Source organism: Ranitomeya imitator, chromosome 2 (genome assembly GCF_032444005.1).
Source record: "Ranitomeya imitator isolate aRanImi1 chromosome 2, aRanImi1.pri, whole genome shotgun sequence".
NCBI classification, from domain to species: domain Eukaryota; kingdom Metazoa; phylum Chordata; class Amphibia; order Anura; family Dendrobatidae; genus Ranitomeya; species Ranitomeya imitator.
The window spans coordinates 246,632,037-246,655,797 of NC_091283.1; the positions used below are offsets into that span (position 1 = coordinate 246,632,037).

At 48.0% G+C, this 23,761-nt stretch overlaps 1 protein-coding gene across 1 annotated transcript; it reads left to right on the forward strand.

Moving 5' to 3' along the window:
• The first annotated feature begins 4,682 nt into the window (after positions 1-4,682).
• On the forward strand, positions 4,683-8,548 carry LOC138666347 (anion exchange protein 3-like). The gene is made up of 7 exons (XM_069754575.1): positions 4,683-4,759; positions 4,862-4,947; positions 7,110-7,196; positions 7,323-7,409; positions 7,531-7,629; positions 8,018-8,134; positions 8,335-8,548. Exons 1-7 carry the CDS (start codon positions 4,683-4,685, stop codon positions 8,481-8,483), a joined length of 702 nt encoding a protein of 233 aa, XP_069610676.1. The 3' UTR covers positions 8,484-8,548.
• The last annotated feature ends 15,213 nt before the right edge of the window (positions 8,549-23,761 follow it).

The window sequence follows — 23,761 nt, forward strand, 5'->3', positions numbered from 1 at the left end:
ACTTTTATAACTACTATAACTACAGACTTTTACCGCAAGAGGTATGTATAATGCTACAGCTTAGCAGATGTTGCGCTTCAACGGGGATAAACGCTGGAGCGTGGTCGATTGTTCCTTTATGGAGAGTAGGGTAGGCCAGAGAGCCTCAGGTACACAGCTGTAGCGTGGCCCAATTAATTAATCCTTTTACAGATCGAGCTGTAGCATGGTTGACTGCCCCGTTTATGCCAGTAGTAACATATATAGTTATTAGATCAATGGTCAAAACATTGTTTTGTAAGCACGTGTATTTATTGTACGTTTGTTTTCTTTTTAGAAAGTATGCTCACTTCCGGTGAGAGTTCTGTCGTTGCTGCTGCCCTGTTGTTTGAGGCAGCACGTCTCCAAGAGGAGAGACGTCCTAAACGAAAACGTCGCATGTGGACCCGGAGCTGGCTGCAGAAAAGATCCACATTGTCACACATGGATCTCATACGAGAGTTACGTGATAATAACCCTCATGATTTCCGAAACTACCTTAGGATGTCAGAGGAATCCTTCAAGATAATACTGTCTGCTGTAACGCCACTCATACAAAGGCGTGATACGCCGATGCGTGCAGCCGTGCCTGTGGATGAAAGGTTGGCGGTGACACTGCCTTCCTGGCTACAGGAAGGTCTCTTCAGGATTTGCAGTTTTCCGCAGCTGTTTCCAGACATTTCCTGAGCGTTGTGATTGCGGAGACATGCGAGGCCATTGTGCAGAGCTTAAGGCATTATATCGAGGTACTACTATTTTTTTGGGCTGCTGTGTTATGTCGATATATTATACTAGCAATTTAACCCGTTCTACGCCCTGGTGGCGCGCATTTCTATTGGTATATGTTCTCCATCCTATCATGTACTGCTCCCATCCTGCGCCCCCATTCTGACATGTGCTGCTGCGATCCTGCGCCATGCTGCGCCTCCATTCTGACATGTGCTGCTACCATTTTGCGGCTCCATTCTGATATGTGCTGCTCCAACCCTGCGCCACCATTCTTTTATTTGCTGCTCCCAACGTTATTTTATTGATTATATTATTTCGATATATTGTTTAGCACCCCCTCTCAGTCAGTGAAGCCATCTGATAAAATGGCTGCCTGCAAACTCAGGGTTGTTGACTTTGTTATACTAATCCATACTGCGCGTCAATCACTCTAGGATGTCCACATGAGAGTGTATGTGCACAACAATATATTTTACCTAATTTGTACATGTTTCCTTCTCATCTTGCAGTTTCCCAAGACGGCGGATGACTGGAAGAAGATTGCTTCCGATTTTTATCAGCTGTGGCAGTTTCCAAACTGCGGTGGTGCATTAGATGGAAAGCATGTGCGCATCACGCAACCAGCCAACTCTGGATCCTTTTTTTTCAACTACAAAGGATATTTCAGTGTGATCCTCATGGCCCTTGTCAATGCGAACTATGAGTTTGTCGATGTGGATGTTGGCATGAATGGTCGAGTCTCCGATGGTGGTGTTTTTGAACACACTTCATTTGGGGAAAGCTTGAGGAACAATCAACTGCAGTTGCCACTAAATGAAGACACAAAAGCAAACCTCAATTTTGTTTTCATTGCAGATTAAGCTTTCCCTCTTCATCCACATCTGCTGAAGCCATTTGCGCAGCGAACACTCACAGCGGAGCGCAGAATATATAATTACCGGTTGTCTAGGGCCCGCCGTGTGGTTGAAAATGCCTTTGGGATTATGGCGAATCGGTTTAGAGTGTTCCACACAGCTATCAACTTGAAGCTGCCGTCTATAGACTTTGTGGTTTTGGCATGCTGTGTGCTCCATAATTTCCTGAGACATCATGATACCAGCTCCTATTCTCCTCCTTCATTTATTGATGCAGTGGACGCAAGAACCGGAGATATTGTGCCCGGGGAATGGCGTACACAACCTGATAATTTAACAGCTCTTCAAGCACTGGGATCTGGCAGACAGGCAGACGATGCAAGGGACTGTCGAGAAAAATACTGTCAGTACTTTAATGGTTCTGGAGCTGTACCCTGGCAGGATCACGCCGTATAACAAAAATTTTTCTTTTTGGTTTGCCGTTTACTCAACAATATGCATGTTATGCTTTCGTGTCCACAATGTAATTTTGCGAGTCGGTCACTGTCTTTTGTGTAATAAAATTAAATTGTATTTTTTACTCCCGTTATTCTTGGTTGTTCATTTTAGATAAAGTGGTTAACTCATATGACGTCCTATGCCGTCAAGGTGTCCTGTGACTCATTAATACCCATTGACGGGATAGTACGTTATAGCGATCGGTCTATATTGCATTCCAAAGTCAAATGGCGACTTCCTTCCATTCCAACCTCTGTCATGCACCCAAACAATGGTGTACCCACACACAATCGTATTTTCAATCATATAAACCTCTCTAAATGACTTTAAATGAGATGAGATGCCTAAAAAATGGTGTAGTAAACCCTTATAGCTCCATAAACATTAAAGAATGCGAATATTTTTTTTTTGGGTAAAAATTTCTTTGTATTTAACAATTAACCTACAAAATATTACATAACAAAAAACCAAAAAAAATAATTTATCTCCTTCCACGGCCCAACAGGTGTCGCAGCGTCACGCCCTGCTGCTCTGCTTGAGCCTGGAGGAGCGCTGCTGTCTGCTGCAGGAGCGCTGCTGTCCGCTCCAGGCGCAGTTGCCTTGCCAGGAGCTCTCTCACGCTGGGCGGTTCTGTGGATAGAAGAGGTTGGAGAACAGACGGTGATTCCGCTGAAAATACATCTCGACCTCTGGGGCAGGACCAAATTGAGTGTGTTGTAATTTTCAATTTGGTCCGGACCCACAGGGCGATGTTTTTTTTATTAAATTTTACAGTTTTAGTTGTCAATTGTGACATCCCGCAGATAACCACTCGTATTATCTTAATACTTGCGGAGAAGGGACGCCGGTTCTTCATTGCCAGAACCAGAGCTGCTTATTTGCCATCCCTGAGATCTGGCCACTGCTGCAGCAGCTAAAAGGAAATAATAACAGATCTGGTTAACTATGGAACACGCCGTTGGGAAGCGCTCGCTGTTTTGGTCACTTACGTATGGTAGCTTCTGGGGAGAAGGCCGCCGACCCGGGGGAGGAAGATGAGTGGCTGAAGGGAGGTGTTGAGGGTGGTGTTGGGGTGCGAGGCCGCCTGGTCTCAAAAGATGTTGGAGGCGTGGTAGGGCGCCTGCTCCTTAATGCGCCTATAATGTATACAATATTTCTGCTACTCTCTTATGTCACCTATGCAGTAATAAAATAGCAATGAATGATGGTACACTTACGTGAGGTCCCGGGCTGTGGGCTGCCGCTGGTGGCGGACGAAGGAGAGCTGGTCTCAATGGCAGGTGCCTGTTGCCGACGCCTTCTCTCTACACATAAATGAAAAAAACCCAATGGTTAGACATTCCTATACTGCATGTTCAAAACCAAGTGCAAAGCAAAGGGAATCATTGCAACCAATACGGTTCCTGCTTTAATTTGTCCAAAAATTTTAAGGGAATGAACGCTGTGTTCTGAGCATTTGGACAAGTTGTTACAGAGAAGCTTGTCTTTTATATGTGTAGTACAGTTTGTGCTCCATATTGTGTGCTCCGTCTGATGTGTACGTCGTACTGTGTGCGGCACGTTGTGTACGTCGTAGTGTGTGCGGCGCTGTGTGTGCTCCGTATTGTGTGCGGCACGGTGTGTATGCCGTAGTACTACAAGCGCATCACGGCTGCGCGCGTCTACTGATTACCTGCCATTATTTCCCCTCCGGGCAGTGCACGCAGGATAATGTATACAATATTTACGCTACACTGTTATGTCACCTATGCTGTAATTAGATTAATATGAGTGACGGTACACTTACGTGAGGTCCCGGGCTGTGGGCTGCTGCTGTTGGTGGACGAAGGAGATCTGGCGGCAATGGCAGGTGTGTGTTGCCGGCGCCTTCTCTCTACACATAAAAGAAAAAAAAGCAATGTTTTTAAAACAAAGAACAGGGATTCCAGAGCCCAAAAAAAAAAAAAAAAAAAAAATGCGCGCAGGGTTGCCAACCTCCTCCAAAAAGCGTGCATCGCCCAATTCCCCCATACTGGTACTTGCCTCGCCTTGTCTCCGCACGCAGCTCTGCCAGAAGGTGTGGATTTTTGTGGCGGAGGTCGGCCCATTTCTTCCGCAGCTGCTGCGCACTGCGGCGGACGCCAAACCTCCTATCCAGCATTTGCACAATGCGACGCAGCACCTCCTGCTTGTGTAGGTTCGGGTGGGCTGGGCGAGTCTCCTGGCACTCATAACACAGGGCATCCATGTGATGTACAAAAAACCGGAGCTCGGTCTGCCCCAGAGGTGCAGATCTTTGTCTTCCAGCCATTTTAGGTGAAATGACGCTATAAAGCAACGCCTAACCACGCCCAGAGGAGGTCCTTAACTATGCAGTTCTCCCGCGCGATCCGCATCGCTATAGCGTTGCCGTTTATGGACAGCGTCACATTTGTGACGGCTGAGCGCTACAGAAGGAACGCACATAGTAAATGCCGTTCGAAGGATGTAGATATAACGCCGGAGCGGCACGTAATGTGCGCTCGTGGTATATGACGGCGTGATGACGTTACAGCGTTCCGGCGTGCCTGCGCTACCTTGCTTTGCTTCCCTGACATCCTGAAAATGGCTGCCAGGCGACGTGATCCTCCTATGGGCATCCCAGAGCTAAAGTTCCTGATTAGCACTATGGATGGGATGCAGTACGAAACCACTGGGCTGGTGCTGCACCGCAACCAGCACAAGGATGAAGTGGTGCATGTGGTGTCTGAGGGCCTCATGAAGCAGTTTGGGATAACTCGCAGTAAGGCCCAGATTGTTAAAAAATGGGGCGATCTGAAGTCCAAAAGCCCAGCGCGCCTGCAGGAGCTTCGCCGCGAGATCCGCAGAGGTGAGTACCCAGGTACCCTAAAGTATTGCATGCCGAAGGGTTAATTAGGTGTGTATGTGGTGTGTATGTGGCACAGCTATGTGGCAGTTGGAACGTTGCAGAGCCACTATGTGGCACAGCTATGTGGCAGTTTGAACGTTGCAGAGCAACTATGTGGCACAGCTATGTGGCAGTTTGAATGTTGCAGAGCCACTATGTGGCACAGCTATGTGGCACTTGAAACGTTGCAGAGCCACTATGTGGCACAGCTATGTGGCAGTTTGAACGTTGCAGAGCCACTATGTGGCACAGCTATGTGGCACTTGAAACGTTGCAGAGCCCCTATGTGGCACAGCTATGTGGCAGTTTGAACGTTGCAGAGCCACTATGTGGCACAGCTATGTGGCAGTTTGAACATTGCAGAGCCACTATGTGGCACAGCTATGTGGCACTTGAAACGTTGCAGAGCCACTATGAGGCACAGCTATGTGGCAGTTTGAATGTTGCAGAGCCACTATGTGGCACAGCTATGTGGCACTTGAAACGTTGCAGAGCCACTATGTGGCACAGCTATGTGGCAGTTTGAACGTTGCAGAGCCACTATGTGGCACAGCTATGTGGCAGTTTGAACGTTGCAGAGCCACTATGTGGCACAGCTATGTGGCACTTGAAACGTTGCAGAGCCACTATGTGGCACAGCTATGTGGCAGTTTGAACGTTGCAGAGCCACTATGTGGCACAGCTATGTGGCAGTTTGAACGTTGCAGAGCCACTATGTGGCACAGCTATGTGGCACTTGAAACGTTGCAGAGCCACTATGTGGCACAGCTATGTGGCACTTGAAACGTTGCAGAGCCACTATGTGGCACAGCTATGTGGCAGTTTGAACGTTGCAGAGCCACTATGTGGCACAGCTATGTGGCAGTTTGAACGTTGCAGAGCCACTATGTGGCACAGCTATGTGGCACTTGAAACGTTGCAGAGCCACTATGTGGCACAGCTATGTGGCAGTTTGAACGTTGCAGAGCCACTATGTGGCACAGCTATGTGGCAGTTTGAACGTTGCAGAGCCACTATGTGGCACAGCTATGTGGCACTTGAAACGTTGCAGAGCCACTATGTGGCACAGCTATGTGGCACTTGAAACGTTGCAGAGCCACTATGTGGCACAGCTATGTGGCAGTTTGAACGTTGCAGAGCCACTATGTGGCACAGCTATGTGGCAGTTTGAACGTTGCAGAGCCACTATGTGGCACAGCTATGTGGCAGTTTGAACGTTGCAGAGCCACTATGTGGCACAGCTATGTGGCACTTGAAACGTTGCAGAGCCACTATGTGGCACAGCTATGTGGCACTTGAAATGTTGCAGAGCCACTATGTGGCACAGCTATGTGGCAGTTTGAACGTTGCAGAGCCACTATGTGGCACAGCTATGTGGCAGTTTGAACGTTGCAGAGCCACTATGTGGCACAGCTATGTGGCAGTTTGAACGTTGCAGAGCCACTATGTGGCACAGCTATGTGGCACTTGAAACGTTGCAGAGCCACTATGTGGCACAGCTATGTGGCAGTTTGAACGTTGCAGAGCCACTATGTGGCACAGCTATGTGGCAGTTTGAACGTTGCAGAGCCACTATGTGTCACAGCTATGTGGCAGTTTGAACGTTGCAAAGCCACTATGTGGCACAGCTATGTGGCACTTGAAACGTTGCAGAGCCACTATGTGGCACAGCTATGTGGCACTTGAAACGTTGCAGAGCCACTATGTGGCACAGCTATGTGGCAGTTTGAACGTTGCAGAGCCACTATGTGGCACTTGAAACGTTGCAGAGCCACTATGTGGCACAGCTATGTGGCACTTGAAACGTTGCAGAGCCACTATGTGGCACAGCTATGTGGCAGTTTGAACGTTGCAGAGCCACTATGTGGCACAGCTATGTGGCAGTTTGAACGTTGCAGAGCCACTATGTGGCACAGCTATGTGGCAGTTTGAACGTTGCAGAGCCACTATGTGGCACAGCTATGTGGCACTTGAAACGTTGCAGAGCCACTATGTGGCACAGCTATGTGGCAGTTTGAACGTTGCAGAGCCACTATGTGGCACAGCTATGTGGCAGTTGGAACGGTGCAGAGCACTATGTGGCACAGCTATCTGCTGACCGACCTTTTTTTTTTCCTTCACAGAGGCAAAGACACAGCGCCGCCGCCACGAGGCATCACACACCGCCTCTGCTGTCCCAGTGCCCTCAGGTTCAACGCCTCCAGATCCTAGTAGGTTCCCACAATAATGTGATTTGGATTTGGTTGCAGGTCCCCTATTCACCACCCCACCCCCCCCCCCCCCCCCGCAGCCAGTGTTGCCATATTTGCTGACAGACCTTTTTTTTTCCTTCACAGAGGCAAAGACACAGCGCCGCCGCCACGAGGCATCACACACCGCCTCTGCTGTCCCAGTGCCCTCAAGTTCAACGCCTCCAGATCCTAGTAGGTTCCCACAATAATGTGATTTGGATTTGTTTGCAGGTCCCCTCTTCACCAACCACCCCCCCCCCCCAGCAGCCAGTGTTGCCATATTTGCTGACAGACCTTTTTTTTTCCTTCACAGAGGCAAAGACACAGCGCCGCCGCCGACAGCACGAGGCATTCGACACAGACTCCGACTCAGAAACCAAAGTGCCCTACGTGTCAATGCCACCACACCCTAGTAGGTTCCCACAATAATGTTATTTTGATTTGGTTGCAGGTATGCCTCCCCCCCCCCCGCAGCCATTGTTGCCATGGGCAGCACGGTGGCACAGTGGTTAGCACAGCAGCCTTGCAGCGCTGGGGTCCTGGGTTATAATCCCACCCCGAACAACATCTGCAAAGAGTTTTTATGTTCTCTCCGTTTTTGCGTGGGTTTCCTACGGGCACTCCGGTTTCCTCCCACATTTAAAAGACATATTGATAGGGATTCAAGATTGTGAGCCCCATCGGGGACAGCGATGATAATGTGTGCAAAACTGTTAAGCGCTGCGGATTATGTTAGCGATATATAAAAATAAAGATTATTTATTTATGAATGCTGACAGCACCTTTTTTTCCATTCAAAGAGGCAAAGACACAGCGCCGCCACCACGAGGCATCCCAGTCAGCGCAGTACTGGCCCCCTGATGCTCTTCCGGGCTTCTCTCCTTCAGAGAATATGTCCCCAGATGAGGTCTTGCCACGTAAGTTTTTCCAACACGCTTAAGATTGTCACTCACTGCCTCTCTCTATGTAACCCTGTACAGCAAGGGCCATTTCAGAGCCTTCCGCCGCCTCAGATGTTTCATTCATCCTAAACGCTATTATGGGGATGTGATCACAGCCCACTATCGGGATAATACTGTGGTATTAATGTTAGGTTTTTATGCTTTCTCACCAACAGCAGCCGGCAGTGTGACCATCCTCGATCTAAAAACCAGGATTGAAAGGCTGTGCGAGACTGTGGCACAGATTCAGGAGCAGCAGAATGTGGCAATCGGAGAGTTGCAGAAGATTAGGGACATGTGCCAACAGTTGGAGGCGGGACAATAATAATTACTATTCCCGGTTTAAAAAATGTTATGTTGTTAAATAAAAAAAATATAGTTAAACTTTGATTCAATTTTTTTTTTTTTGTTAAATTTACATTACTTTGTTACGTGAATTTCTGCCCTCATACAGTGCTGTGGACCCATTTTGTCTCTGTGATCGAGACACACCAATCAAGCAGTCGAGATTGAATTTCAAGGAAAAGGTTTTATTAAACACATTAGATTAACAAGACAATAAAAAAAACAAATAATGTAAAATAAATAATAAAATCACAAATCGTGATACGACGAATCTTCAGTTTGATAACTTGGGTGCCTGATGGGCGAAGCCATATGAGAAGGTATTGGCGTGTAGGAGTTAGGGGGTGGCTGGCCGAAGTGGGAAACGGGAACATTGTGTCGCATTGGTGTCTGAGACTGTGACCAACCATTATAATATGAGGGTATTATACCCTCTGCAATCCCGCTGCATTGGCCGGGAAGAGACCAAACGAGTGTGCTCCTCCAAATTGCCATCTGTACCCTTGTTCACAGCTTCCAAAATTAGACGCTCCGTTAGTGTTCTTTGCCTGTCGTCCATTTTGGCCAGTTTGTCAACTATATAGTGTCCAAAACCCTGCAACGCAGGGCTGACATTGTTTGTTAACGCCTGTTTTGCCAGGCTCACCAGTTCAAGTGAGACGTCTGAGGTGGCTTTCCGTTTCCTTGATCCTTGCCTCCATTGAGTCCTGGCAGGTGCAGCCTCCACAAATTCAGTCGTCGAGCAGTCCTGTGCACAGTCCTGTGTACTGTCCTGTGCACTGTCCTCCTGGGGAGAATAAAAAATTAAGTTATTAACCCGGAAACAAAAAGTCTTAACACCATAACCGCATCCAAACTATATATTCGTATTTTAAGGAAAAACAGTTTGTAATAGATTTTTAGCTTAGTAATATTATTTAACATTCCCATTTATTTATTACTTTGAACTACACTGTTCTGACTGCTAGGGGAACCTGATGAATATTTTATTGTCGAAATAGTCTCAACAAGAATACTTATCTGCAGCTGGAAGCGATACTATTTTCTATATTGCTTAGATGGTATGGTTTAGAAAGGTCGCCATTTCATACTTATGATGTTCGCCATATAATACTTTACTGAGACAGGGTTACTTATGTGTACATGATTTTGTAATAACTTCTAATTGATGGGATAATCAGAAGTATAAAACATAAAATGCAGATAAATTATATGTAATTATAGGACACATTGGTGAACTGTCGTGCAAAGCGGTACTTACTTGTTGCCCTTGTGAGTCCTGCTCGGCGAGGTTCTCCGATACAGTTTGTTCCACAGGTGCCAACAAGTGAAAACACGTGGATGTCCGTGGCACCTCTTGGTCCCTCAGAAAATTCATATGTTCGAAATACCAAAGCTTAGGCACGTAAACATCTTCGGTGGAAGCTCCGGACTTTGTAGTGTGAAGAACCTTGTTAAGCTCCTTCCTCCACACCGTGCGTAGCGCCTGAATTTTCTTCTTGATTACCGCTTCGTTTGCTTCCTCTTCTGGTGCATGGCGATTGTACAACTCAATGAGCTTTGAATAACCCTCCTTCCTCTTTTCCCTGTTACAATACTCTGGAGATTTGATCTTCCAGAGGCAGGGAAAAGACTGGTAGATTTCTATGAAATCCCTGATAAATTCCACGCGATTTGACATCTGAAAAATAATTATAAAAAAATGTTACGCGTTTGACAAAGAGTTCATTAAACACTACTTTTACCAGTGTACCAAACGCTTCACAACAGCAGCCACACAAAGTGCTCATGCCGACCATACATTGTTCCATCTGCCACGCCCTAGGCCACCATAACCCAAAACAGTGTACCACCCGCTTCACTACAGCAGCCGCACAATGCCCTCATACCGACCATACATTGTTCCATCTGCCACGCCCTAGGCCACCATAACCCAAAACAGTGTACCACCCGCTTCACTACAGCAGCCACACAAAGCCCTCATACCGACCATACATTGTTCCATCTGCCACGCCCTAGGCCACCATAACCCAAAACAGTGTACCACCCGCTTCACTACAGCAGCCGCACAATGCCCTCATACCGACCATACATTGTTCCATCTGCCACGCCCTAGGCCACCATAACCCAAAACAGTGTACCGCCCGCTTCACTACAGCAGCCGCACTAAACGCTCATGCCGACCATACATTGTACCATCTGCCACGCTGTAGCCCACAGTCACAACCAGTCACAACAGCGTACCATCGGCTTCGCTTCAGCGGCGGAACGAAGTGCTCATGCCGACCATACAGCGTTCCATCTGCCACGCTCTCGCCCACCAGTCACAACAGCGTACCATCCGCTTCGCTTCAGCGGCGGAACGAAGCGATCATGCCGACCAAACAGCGTTCCATCTACCACGCTCTAGCCCACCAGTCACAACCAGTCACAACAGCGTACCATCCGCTTCGCTACAGCAGCCTCACAAAGCGCTCATGACGACAATACATTGTTCCATCTGCCACGCTGTAGCCCACCAGTCACAACAGCGTACCATCCGCATCGCTTCAGCGGCGGAACGAAGCGCTCATGCCGACCGTACAGCGTTCCATCCACTATGCCCAAGCGGTTTAACATACCTCGAAGCTGCGGTGCAAAGCGTGGAATATTCTGTGAAATACTAAATCCGACATCCAGGTCCAGGTCCACCAAGTGTCCAAGTACAAAGTGAAGAAAGGAAATTTTGAAACCTGTGAGGTGGCTTTTGGAACAATAGCGCTCAGGTGACAAATTTTCCAACCAATTGTGTGCACAGAACCTGTGGCCTATCAGCACATTAGCTAGCAGCTCAACACGCCCCTAGTGAACAACATCACGCACAGATTATGCAAAATGTGCTCTGAATCGTCTTGTGTGACATGACCGGTACGACTGTCCCATACGACTTCTACATCGCAAATACGTTATGAAATTGTCGCTCCAGCGCCGTGCATCGTGAAGTGTGACCTCAGTCTACGATGTTGGAGCGATAATTAGGTGAAGATGTAACGTCACGAATCGTGCCATCGTAGCGATCAAAATTGCACTGTGTGACGGTACCCTAAGATTGACCTCCGAGGGGCATATAATCTTGTTCGTATTAAACAGGGTGACGAATGGAAAACTGCATTTAATACGCCCGAAGGCCATTTTGAATACCTTGTGATGCCATTCGGGCTCTCTAATGCTCCATCTGTGTTCCAGTCTTTCATGCATGATATTTTCCGCAATTATCTTGATAAATTCTTGGTCGTATATTTGGATGATATTTTGATTTTTTCCGATGATTGGGAGTCTCATGTGAAGCAGGTCAGGATGGTGTTCCAGATCCTTCGTGATAATGCTTTGTTTGTGAAGGGGTCTAAGTGCCTATTCGGAGTTCAGAAGGTCTCTTTTTTGGGTTTTACTTTTTCTCCCTCGTCTATAGAAATGGATCCTGTTAAGGTCCAAGCTATTCATGACTGGATCCAACCCACATCTGTGAAGGGCCTTCAAAAATTTTTGGGCTTTGCTAATTTCTATCGCCGTTTCATTGCCAACTTTTCATGTGTGGTTAAGCCCCTTACTGATTTGACGAAGAAAGGCGCTGATATGACGAATTGTTCCTCTGAGGCTGTTGAGGCCTTTCAGGAGCTTAAACGCCGATTTACTTCTGCCCCTGTGTTGCGTCAGCCGGATGTTTCTCTTCCTTTTCAGGTTGAGGTCGACACTTCTGAGATTGGGGCAGGGGCCGTTTTGTCTCAGAAGGAGTCTGATGGTTCTTTGATGAAACCGCGTTGTGGTCCTGACCGATCATAAGAATCTGATTTACCTCGAGTCGGCCAAGCGGCTGAATCCTAGACAGGCCCGATGGTCCCTGTTTTTCTCCCGTTTTGATTTTGTGGTCTCGTATCTTCCGGGATCTAAGAATGTTAAGGCTGATGCCCTCTCTAGGAGTTTTTCGCCTGATTCTCCTGGAGTCCTTGAGCCGGTTGGCATTCTTAAGGAGGGGGTGATTCTTTCTGCTATCTCCCCTGATTTGCGGCGGGTGCTTCAGGAATTTCAGGCTGATAGGCCTGACCGCTGTTCAGTGGGGAAGCTGTTTGTTCCTGATAGATGGACAAGTAAGGTTATTTCTGAGGTTCATTGTTCAGTGTTGGCTGGTCATCCTGGGATTTTTGGTACCAGAGATTTGGTTGCTAGGTCCTTTTGGTGGCCTTCCTTGTCGCGCGATGTGCGTGCTTTTGTGCAGTCCTGTGGGACTTGCGCCCGGGCCAAGCCTTGCTGTTCCCGCGCTAGTGGGTTGCTTTTGCCTTTGCCCGTCCCGGAGAGGCCTTGGACGCATATTTCCATGGATTTTATTTCGGATCTTCCTGTTTCCCAGAAGATGTCTGTTATCTGGGTTGTTTGTGACCGGTTCTCTAAAATGGTCCATCTGGTACCTTTGCCTAAGTTGCCTTCCTCCTCAGATCTGGTTCCATTATTTTTTCAGCATGTGGTTCGTTTGCATGGCATTCCGGGGAATATTGTCTCTGACAGAGGTTCTCAGTTTGTCTCTAGATTTTGGCGGGCCTTTTGTGCTAGGATGGGCATTGATTTGTCTTTTTCTTCGGCGTTTCATCCTCAGACTAATGGCCAAACTGAGCGAACTAATCAGACCTTGGAGACCTATTTGAGATGCTTTGTGTCTGCTGATCAGGATGATTGGGTGTCTTTCTTGCCGTTGGCCGAGTTTGCCCTTAATAATCGGGCTAGTTCGGCTACTTTGGTTTCACCTTTCTTTTGTAATTTTGGTTTTCATCCTCGTTTTTCTTCTGGGCAGGTTGAGCCTTCTGATTGTCCTGGTGTTGATTCTGTGGTGGACAGGTGGCAGCAGATTTGGACTCATGTGGTGGACAATTTGACGTTGTCTCAGGAAAGGGCTCAACGGTTTGCTAACCGCCGTCGGTGTGTTGGTCCCCGGCTTCGTGTGGGGGATTTGGTTTGGTTGTCTTCTCGTCATGTTCCTATGAAGGTTTCTTCCCCTAAGTTTAAGCCTCGGTTTATTGGTCCTTATAAAATTTCTGAAATTATTAATCCGGTGTCTTTTCGTTTGGCTCTTCCAGCCTCTTTTGCCATTCATAATGTTTTCCATAGATCTTTGTTGCGGAGATATGTGGTGCCCGTTGTTCCCTCGGTTGACCCTCCTGCCCCGGTGTTGGTTGAGGGGGAGTTGGAATATGAGGTTGAGAAGATTTTGGATTCTCGTTTTTCGAGGCGGAGGCTTCAGTATCTTGTCAAGTTTAAGGGTTATGGTCAGGAGGATAATTCTTGGGTTGTTGCCTCCGATGTCCATGCCACCGATTTGGTTCGTGCTTTTCATTTGGCTCATCCTGATCGGCCTGGGGGCTCTGGTGAGGGTTCGGTGACCCCTCCTCAAGGGGGGGTACTGTTGTGAATTCCGCTCTTGGGCTCCCTCCGGTGGTTGTAAGTGGCACTTTTGTGAGTTCTGCTCTTGGGCTCCCTCTTGTGGTTTCAAGTGGTATGGCTGCTCCTTGGAGTTAGCTGTCATCAGCTGCCTCCACTTATCGTCTCTTCTGCTCGGCTATTTAGGCCTGGCTGTTCCTTCAGCCAGTGCCACTTGTAAATGGTTCCTGGTTGGATTCACATCTCTTTGGATTTCCCTGTTATCCTGACCAGTTCAGCAAAGCTAAGTTTTTGCTTGCGCTTTTCTGTTTACAGATTGTGGACTTATCCGTTCAGTGCGTTCTATGTTTGTCCAGCGTTATCAGTATGAATTAATTCTGTCTTGCTGGAAGCTTTGGGAAGCAGATTTACCCTCCACACCTTTAGTCAGGTGTGGAGCTTTTTTTGTAAACTCTGCGTGGATTTTTGTAGTGTTTTATACTGACCGCACAGTATTCCATCCTGTCCTATCTATCAAGCTAAGTAAATAAGGCAGCACACTGCAGCGCTAAAACATGTAAACTCGAAAACACGAAGTTTGAACTGCATTACTGCACTAGAAATATGAAAAATGAGAGCTTTTAGCGTATAAAAATGGCCAATTTTATGTGTACCTGGTAGCCCCTTTACGGCATCTCTCTTATACCAGGTCCTAAAACTTGCCTTACCTCGCTGAGAATAAACGTCTCCATCTGAATGGGTACATGTGAAAACCTCTTCCTAGACTAAAATTCTCTCTCTCTGTGGAGGTGCCGTAAAGGGGCTACCAGGTACCAGGTATGTTTTAGCGCTGCAGTGTGCTGCCTTATTTACTTAACTATGTACGAGTTGGCGACTCTAGGTTCAGCACCTGTTCAAACTTGGTCTATGTTTGGATGTGCCGATCAGGTTTTTGAAATGTATTCTTTGGCCTTCTGATCGTGCACTCCGCCTCCTAGCTTCAGGTGTTTTAATTACAGGAGGTCCAATACCCCTCCACAGAGAGAGAGAGAATTTTAGTCTAGGAAGAGGTTTTCACATGTACCCATTCAGATGGAGACGTTTATTCTCAGCGAGGTAAGGCAAGTTTTAGGACCTGGTATAAGAGAGATGCCGTAAAGGGGCTACCAGGTACACATAAAATTGGCCATTTTTATGCGCTAAAAGCTCTCATTTTTCATATTTCTAGTGCAATAATGCAGTTCAAATTTAGTGTTTTCAAGTTTACATGTTTTAGCGCTGCAGTGTGCTGCCTTATTTACTTAACTATGTACGAGTTGGCGACTCTAGGTTCAGCACCTGTTCAAACTTGGTCTATGTTTGGATGTGCCGATCAGGTTTTTGAAATGTATTCTTTGGCCTTCTGATCGTGCACTCCGCCTCCTAGCTTCAGGTGTTTTAATTACAGGAGGTCCAATACCCCTCCACAGAGAGAGAGAGAATTTTAGTCTAGGAAGAGGTTTTCACATGTACCCATTCAGATGGAGACGTTTATTCTCAGCGAGGTAAGGCAAGTTTTAGGACCTGGTATAAGAGAGATGCCGTAAAGGGGCTACCAGGTACACATAAAATTGGCCATTTTTATGCGCTAAAAGCTCTCATTTTTCATATTTCTAGAGCAGTAATGCAGTTCAAATTTAGTGTTTTCAAGTTTACATGTTTTAGCGCTGCAGTGTGCTGCCTTATTTACTTAACTATGTACGAGTTGGCGACTCTAGGTTCAGCACCTGTTCACACTTGGTCTATGTTTGGATGTGCCGGTCAGGTTTTTGAAACGTATTCTTTGGCCTTCTGATCGTGCACTCCGCCTCCTAGCTTCAGGTGTTTTAATTACAGCAGGTCCAATACCCCTCCACAGAGAGAGAGAATTTTAGTCTAGGAAGAGGTTTTCACATGTACCCATTCAGATGGAGACGTTTATTCTCAGCGAGGTAAGGCAAGTTTTAGGACCTGGTATAAGAGAGATGCCGTAAAGGGGCTACCAGGTACACATAAAATTGGCCATTTTTATGCGCTAAAAGCTCTCATTTTTCATATTTCTAGTGCAGTAATGCAGTTCAAATTTCGTGTTTTCAAGTTTACATGTTTTAGCGCTGCAGTGTGCTGCCTTATTTATTTAACTATGTACGAGTTGGTGACTCTAGGTTCAGCACCTGTTCACACTTGGTCTATGTTTGGATGTGCCAGTCAGGTTTTTGAAATCTATCTATCAAGCTAGACTGGCCTCCTATGCTCATCCTGGTTTCATTCTGTGTATGTCTTTTTCCTCTCCACTCACAGTCATTATTTGTGGGGGCTAATCTATCCTTTGGGGATTTTCTCTGAGGCAACATAGTTTTCCTGCTTCTGTCTTTAGGGGTAGTTAGCTGTTAGGCTGTGACGAGATGCCTAGGGAGAGTTAGGAGCATTCCACGGCTACTTCTAGTGTTGTGTTGAGCTTAGGGACTGCAGTCAGTACAGTTACCACTTCCTCCAGAGCTCGTTCCATGTTGCTCCTAGACCACCGCATCATAACAGTGACGTCATTGTGCCTGCAGTGCACGGAGTCTCAGACTCAGAAGTGAAGGCTGAATGGTGGATCAGGAGCTTTCTACTCCCTGATTCACTAATCTATTCAGCGGTATCACAGTCATGGGAATGTGGATATCGCTGACATTGTGATGATGGGAAGGAGAGGGTGACCGATACCACACCCCACCGAGCCCTGTCAATTCACAGGCATCATAGAAACCGAGTGGGCTACCTTTATGGATGATACACTCCTGTCTATCCAACTATCGTATGGTAAATATCTCATAGATCCTGGGTTCATTAGTATTTGCACCAAGAATGAGGCTAAGTGAGTATTTATTCATTAACTGTCGGTGGTAGTCAGTGAGGTGGATGGTACCATATTGTGCATGTAGGGGGCAGTACTGTGGGGACATTAGAAGGTGGGGGGATGGCAGTACGGTGGGGACATTATCCTGTGTGTGAGGGGGATGCCAGTCCTAAGGAAACATTATCCTGTGTCTGTGGAAGGCCACTATTATGGGAACAAAATACTGTGTGTGGGGGTATGGCGGTACTATGGGAACATTATACTGTGTGTGGGTGGGATGGCGGTACTGTAGGAACATTATAGTGTGTGTGGGGGTATGGTGGTACTGTAGGAACATTATACTGTGTGGGGGTGTGGCGGTACCGTAGGAATATTATACTGTGTGTGGGGGTATGGCGGTAGTGTGAAAATACCTTTTTTACGAGAGATGCCAGTACTGTGAGAACATTATACTGTGTGTGGGGTTATGGCAGTACTGTAGGAACATTATACTGTGTGGGGGTGTGGTGGTACTGTAGGAATATTATACTGTGTGTTGGGGTATGGCGGTACTGTAGGAACATTATACTGTGTGTGGGGGTATGGCGGTACTATGAGAACATTATACAGTGTGTGGTGGGATGGCGGTACTATGAGAACATTATACTGTGTGTGGGGGTATGGCGGTACTATGAGAACATTGTACTGTGTGTGTGGGGGTATGGCGGCACTGTAGGAACATTATACTATGTGTAGGGGTATGGCGGTACTATGAGAACATTATACTGTGTGTGGGGGTATGGCGGTACTATGAGAACATTATACTGTGTGTGGGGGTATGGCGGTACTATGAGAACACTATACTGTGTGGGGGTATGGCGGTACTATGAGAACATTATACTGTGTGTGGGGGTATGGCGGTACTATGAGAACATTATACTGTGTGTGTGGGGGTAGGGCGGTACTGTAGGAACATTATACTGTGTGTAGGGGTATGGCGGTACTGTAGGAACATTATACTGTGTGTAGGGGTGTGGCGGTACTATAAGAACATTATACTGTGTGTGGGGGTATGGCGGTACTATGAGAACATTATACTGTGTGTGGGGGTGTCAGGATTCCCACCGTGACCGTCACCCCTACGTCAGGGATTGAGGTGACTTTAGGCCAACAGACGGCTATCACATGTGCAGGGGGGCTTATCTTAGTTATCCCTCCACTCCACGATGTGATGAAAAACCACACAAGGCTATTGACCTCTTAGTTTACAGCAGGGGCTTATTTTAGGTATCCCACTGCTTTTCTATATACCACAAACTGCAGGGATTTATGTGTATCCCGCTTACAGTTCCACTTAACACTTGCAGCTCTCTGGCACCCCCCTTACTCTCAGGTCAGATTAGGTACTGCACCCTGGGTAATTAGTCGCCAGAAAGGCTGCCTGCTATGTACTGGCTATTGGGCACGCTGCAGCGACGCGATAACTACTCCCACTCAGGCAGGAACAATAATTATCAACGCCGCAGTCGCTACAGCATCCCTCAACAGTCAGCACACTCTCGCTGCCACCAGCTTCGATTAAACGGGTCCGAAGCTAACCCAACACAACAGTAGCGTATTTCCCTTCAAGAGACTTAGGGTACGGTTTAGAACAGGAGAACGAACTAATATTGAATATTATATTCCATAAAAATTAGGCAGTGCTTTATCAAAAATATTTTATAAAGATGTTACAAATGAGACAATTGCAAATATGTACAAGGGTAATTATGAAATAAACAGGGAATAAATGAGAAAAAGTAACACTCACATGTTCAAAGCATGACAGGCAACCAGGCTAGGGCAGTTTTCCATACATCCCAGTTCATGGGATGCTGCTGGCTTCAGGAGAAGACAAGAAGTCAGGAAGAAATCAAGCAGAAGACTGAGCTGGGGAGCCTGCCACAAACTTAAAACTTCAAGGCTGTGACATCACAGAAAGGCTGGCTTATCCAGACCCTCCTCTCTCTACATTCTGAGTAAACTTTAAACTATTTTCTCTGATTTCTATAACTTCACTACAAAACATGTCAGAGTCATACCAAACCCATAATTCATCTCGGAATAATGTGAGCATTCTAATGAGATCAAATATGTCCTATCTGGGACACATATTTACAGAGAAAACCCTACTTCTTTACCAGACGGAGTTAGAAGCCCGTGTTTCGGGAAATGGATAGGTCCACCGATTGAGAATACGAATATATATTTTCGTGTTCGTAACGTAAACGGGGTGCCTAAAATCGTACAAAAACTAAACAAAAGACTTTCATGTATTTCTGGAAAATTTTAAACAGTTCTCTGCAGTTCTCTGCTAGAGGAGATTTGAGCCTAGTCGTAAATTCCTTTCGGCAATAAAACCTCTCTTCCCCCATACATTGGCAAAGCAGCTTTTGGCTGAGTGAAAGGGAAGGAATTTGAAGCTACAAACTGTTGCAGCATCACTCCAAGAAGGGGGGCTTAGTCCACGCAGGCTAGCAAGAGAGCTACTTATGATATTTCATACCATATCGTGACAGGGGGTATGGCGGTACTATGAGAACATTATACTGTGTGGGGGTATGGCGGTACTATGAGAACATTATACTGTGTGTGGGGGTGTGGCGGTACTGTAGGAACATTATACTGTGTGAGGGGGTATGGCGGTACTATGTGAACATTATACTGTGTGTGGGGGTATGGCGGTACTGTAGGAACATTATACTGTGTGGGGGGGGTATGGCGGTACTATGAGAACATTATACTGTGTCTGGGGGTATAGCGGTAGTATGAGAATATTATAATGTATGGGGGGTATGGCGGTACTATGAAAACATACTGTATGTGGGGGTATGGTGGTACTATGAGAACATTATACTGTGTGTGGGGGTATGGCGGTACTATGAGAACATTATACTGTGTGGGGGTATGGCGGTACTATGAGAACAGTATACTGTGTGTGGGGGTATGGTGGTACTGTAGGAACATTATACTGTGTGTGGGGGTATGGCGGCACTGTAGGAACATTATACTGTGTGTGGGGGTATGGCGGTACTATGAGAACATTAAACAGTGTGTGGTGGGATGGCGGTACTATGAGAACATTATACTGTGTGTGGGGGTATGGCGGTACAATGAGAACATTATACTGTGTGTGTGGGGGTATGGCGGTACTGTAGGAACATTATACTGTGTGTAGGGGTATGGGGGAGCCGTGAACGCAGGGGAGAAGGATGGGGGAGCCGTGAACGCAGGGGAGAAGGATGGGGGAGCCGTGAAGCAGGGGAGAAGGATGGGGGAGCCGTGAACGCAGGGGAGAAGGATGGGAGAGCCGTGAACGCAGGGGAGAAGGATGGGGGAGGCATGCACGCAGGGGAGAAGGATGGGGAAGCCAAGCACGCAGGGGAGAAGGATGGGGGAGCCGTGAACGCAGGGGAGAAGGATGGGGGAGCCGTAAACGCAGGGGAGAAGGATGGGGGAGCCGTGAACGCAGGGGAGAAGGATGGGGGAGCCGTGAACGCAGGGGAGAAGGATGGGGGAGCCGTGAACGCAGGGGAGGATGGGGGAGCCGTGAACGCAGAGGAGAAGGATGGGGGGGCAGTGAACGCAGGGGAGAAGGATGGGGGAGCCGTGAACGCAGGGGAGAAGGATGGGGGAGCCGTGAACGCAGGGGAGAAGGATGGGGGAGCCGTGAACGCAGGGGAGAAGGATGGGGGAGCTGTGAACGCAGGGGAGAAGGATGGGAGAGCCGTGAACGCAGGGGAGAAGGATGGGAGAGCCGTGAACGCAGGGGAGAAGGATGGGGGAGCCGTGAACGCAGGGGAGAAGGATGGGGGAGCCGTGAACGCAGGGGAGAAGGATGGGGAAGCCAAGCACGCAGGGGAGAAGGATGGGGGAGCCGTGAACGCAGGGGAGAAGGATGGGGGAGGCGTGAACGCAGGGGAGAAGGATGGGGGAGCCGTGAACGCAGGGGAGGATGGGGGAGCCGTGAACGCAGGGGAGAAGGATGGGGGAGCCATGAACGCAGGGGAGAAGGATGGGGGAGCCGTGAACGCAGGGGAGAAGGATGGGGGAGCCATGAACGCAGGGGAGAAGGATGGGGGAGCCGTGAACGCAGGGGAGAAGGATGGGGGAGCCGTGAACGCAGGGGAGAAGGATGGGGGACCCATGCACGCAAAGGAGAAGGACCATCCTTCTCCCCTGCGTTCACGGCTCCCCCACGCTTCTCCCCTGCGTTCACAGCTCTCCCATCCTTCTCCCCTGCGTTCACGGCTCCCCCATCCTTCTCCCCTGCATTCACGGCTCCCCCATCCTTCTCCCCTGCGTTCACGGCTCCCCCATCCTTCTCCCCTGCATTCACGGCTCCCCTATCCTTCTCCCCTGCGTTCACGGCTCCCCCATCCTTCTCCCCTGCGTGCATGGGTCCCCCATCCTTCTCCCCTGCGTTCACGGCTCCCCATCCTTCTCCCCTGCGTTCACGGCTCCCCCATCCTTCTCCCCTGCGTTCACGGCTCCCCCATCCTTCTCCCCTGCGTTCACAGCTCCCCCATCCTTCTCCCCTGCGTTCACGGCTCCCCATCCTTCTTCCCTGCGTTCACGGCTCCCCCATCCTTCTCCCCTGCATGCTTGACTTCCCCATCCTTCTCCCCTGCGTGCTTGGCTCCCCCATCCTTCTCCCTTGCATGCATGCTTCCCCTATCCTCCCACCCTGCGTGCATGGCTCCCCATCCTTTTTCCCTGTCATACTCACCTCTCACCGCGCGGCACAGAACAGAACTTCCTGGCATCTCTTCTGCAGCGTCTTCCTTCCTGTCTTCAGCGGTCACATGATGGCGCTAATTAAGGTAATGAATATGCGCATATTCATGACCTTAAAGGAGCGGTACCATGTGACCGCTGAAGACAGGATGCGCTGCCGGCGCTAGGACGCAGTTGCAGCCACCGCTGGAGGAAGGTAAGTATTACGTCTTCAGGGAGGGGGGGCGGGAAGGAAAGAGGGAGGAGGGGGGGGCGGGAAGGAGAGAGGGAGGAGGGGGGATGGGCACTTGACCCCGGAGCTTTATAAAAATAAAAAAAACCTAGCAGCACAAATCCAGTTACTATAGAGTCTGCCGCGCTCTCTCTTCTGCCACTTGAGCCAAAGGGCTCAAATCGCCTAATGGTAGCAGCGTCCCTGCGTGTAATGACTGCATTGCATGTCCCAATATGCGAAGAGCACTGATATTTGAATCAAGTGATGGCTTGAAAACATATACCATTACCCAACATATCACATGCAACACCATAGGTGTGATATACTATGCCACCTGCCCGTGTGGAAAAATTTATGTGGGCCTTACATCGAGACAACTCAAAATCAGAGTTAGAGAACATTACAGGGACATAATCAATGCACGTGAAGTAGACAATGTCTCGGAGTTAAAACCAATACCGAGACATTTTAAACTTGCCCATGATTGCAATGCCAAACTTCTAAAAATATCAGGAATTGATAAAGTTTATATAGATCTAAAGGTACCGTCACACTAGACGATATCGCTAGCGATCCGTGACGTTGCAGCGTCCTGGCTAGCGATATCGTCCATTGTGACAGGCAGCAGCGATCAGGCCCCTGCTGTGATATCGCTGGTCGGGGAAGAAAGTCCAGAACTTTGTTTCGTCGCTGGATCTCCCGCTGACATCGCTGAATCGGCGTGTGTGACGCCGATTCAGCGATGTCTTCGCTGGTAACCAGGGTAAACATCGGGTTACTAAGCGCAGGGCCGTGCTTAGTAACCCGATGTTTACCCTGGTTACCATCGTTAAAGTAAAAAAACAACCACTACATACTTACCTACCGCTGTCTGTCCCCGGCGCTGTGCTTCTCTGCTCTGGCTGTGAGCACAGTGGCCGGAAAGCAGAGTGGTGACGTCACCGCTCTGCTTTTTGGCTGCCCGGCACTCACAGCCAGAGCAGAGAAGCACAGCGCCGGGGACAGACAGCGGTATGTAGTGGTTGTTTTTTTTACTTTAACGATGGTAACCAGGGTAAACATCAGGTTACTAAGCGGGGCCCTGCGCTTAGTAACCCGATGTTTACCCTGGTTACCGGGGACCTCGGGATCGTTGGTCGCTGGAGAGCGGTCTGTGTGACAGCTCTCCAGCGACCAAACAGCGACGCTGCAGCGATCCGGATCGTTGTCGGTATCGCTGCAGCGTCGCTTAGTGTGACGGTACCTTAAGAGGTGGCAATTGGAGAAAGACTCTGGCCCAATTAGAGGCCAGATGGATTATGAAGATTAACTCTGTTCAACCTTATGGCTTAAATGAAGTCCTTCGCTTCGCCCCTTTCCTTTAGTTTGTTCTGTTTTTAGTATTTTAGCTCTTTTTTATATATATCTTTCTTTTATTAATATTTGTGTGTATTTTTGTATTCTAGTTTTATACTTATTCTATTTGAAAACCAACTTTTTGTCCTCTTTGGTGATTGGGATGGAGGCGCTTATCTGGAGATGTCTGGAGAATTGCCTGATGGTGGTCTAATGTTATCTACATCCTTGCATGGAAAGAAAAGAAGGAAAAACATGAATGAGAAGATGAAGGGAGCTACCTTTGTTTATATGACTGTACATATTTTTATTGCATTTTATTTTTTAGATTTATTATTTTGTGTTATATCTATATATATAATTGTCTAAGGGTTTTTCCGTCTGTCTGTCTGTCTGTCTGTCTGTCTGTCTGTCTAGGAAATCCCGCGTCTCTGATTGGTCGAGGCCGCCAGGCCTCGACCAATCAGCAACGGGCACAGCGACGATGATGTCATAAAGGACGTAGAAATCCCACGTTTCTGATTCAGCGACAGGCACAGTATCGACGTAGATGTCATAATGGTTGCCATGGCGACGATGATGTCATAAAGGTTGCCTCGACCAATCAGCGACGGGCACAGTCTGCCGCGAATTCTGGAATCATCATTGTCCATATACTACGGGGACATGCATATTCTAGAATACCCGATGCGTTAGAATCGGGCCACAA

Excerpts from the sequence above, each read along its gene's own strand:
- LOC138666347 (XM_069754575.1), top strand. The coding sequence starts at position 4,683 with ATGGCTGCCAGGCGACGTGATCCTCCTATGGGCATCCCAGAGCTAAAG. Across the intron at positions 4,760-4,861 it reads AGCACTATGGATGGGATGCA|TAAGGCCCAGATTGTTAAAA; the intron begins GTACGAAACCAC and ends GATAACTCGCAG. Across the intron at positions 7,410-7,530 it reads TTCAACGCCTCCAGATCCTA|AGGCAAAGACACAGCGCCGC; the intron begins GTAGGTTCCCAC and ends TTTCCTTCACAG.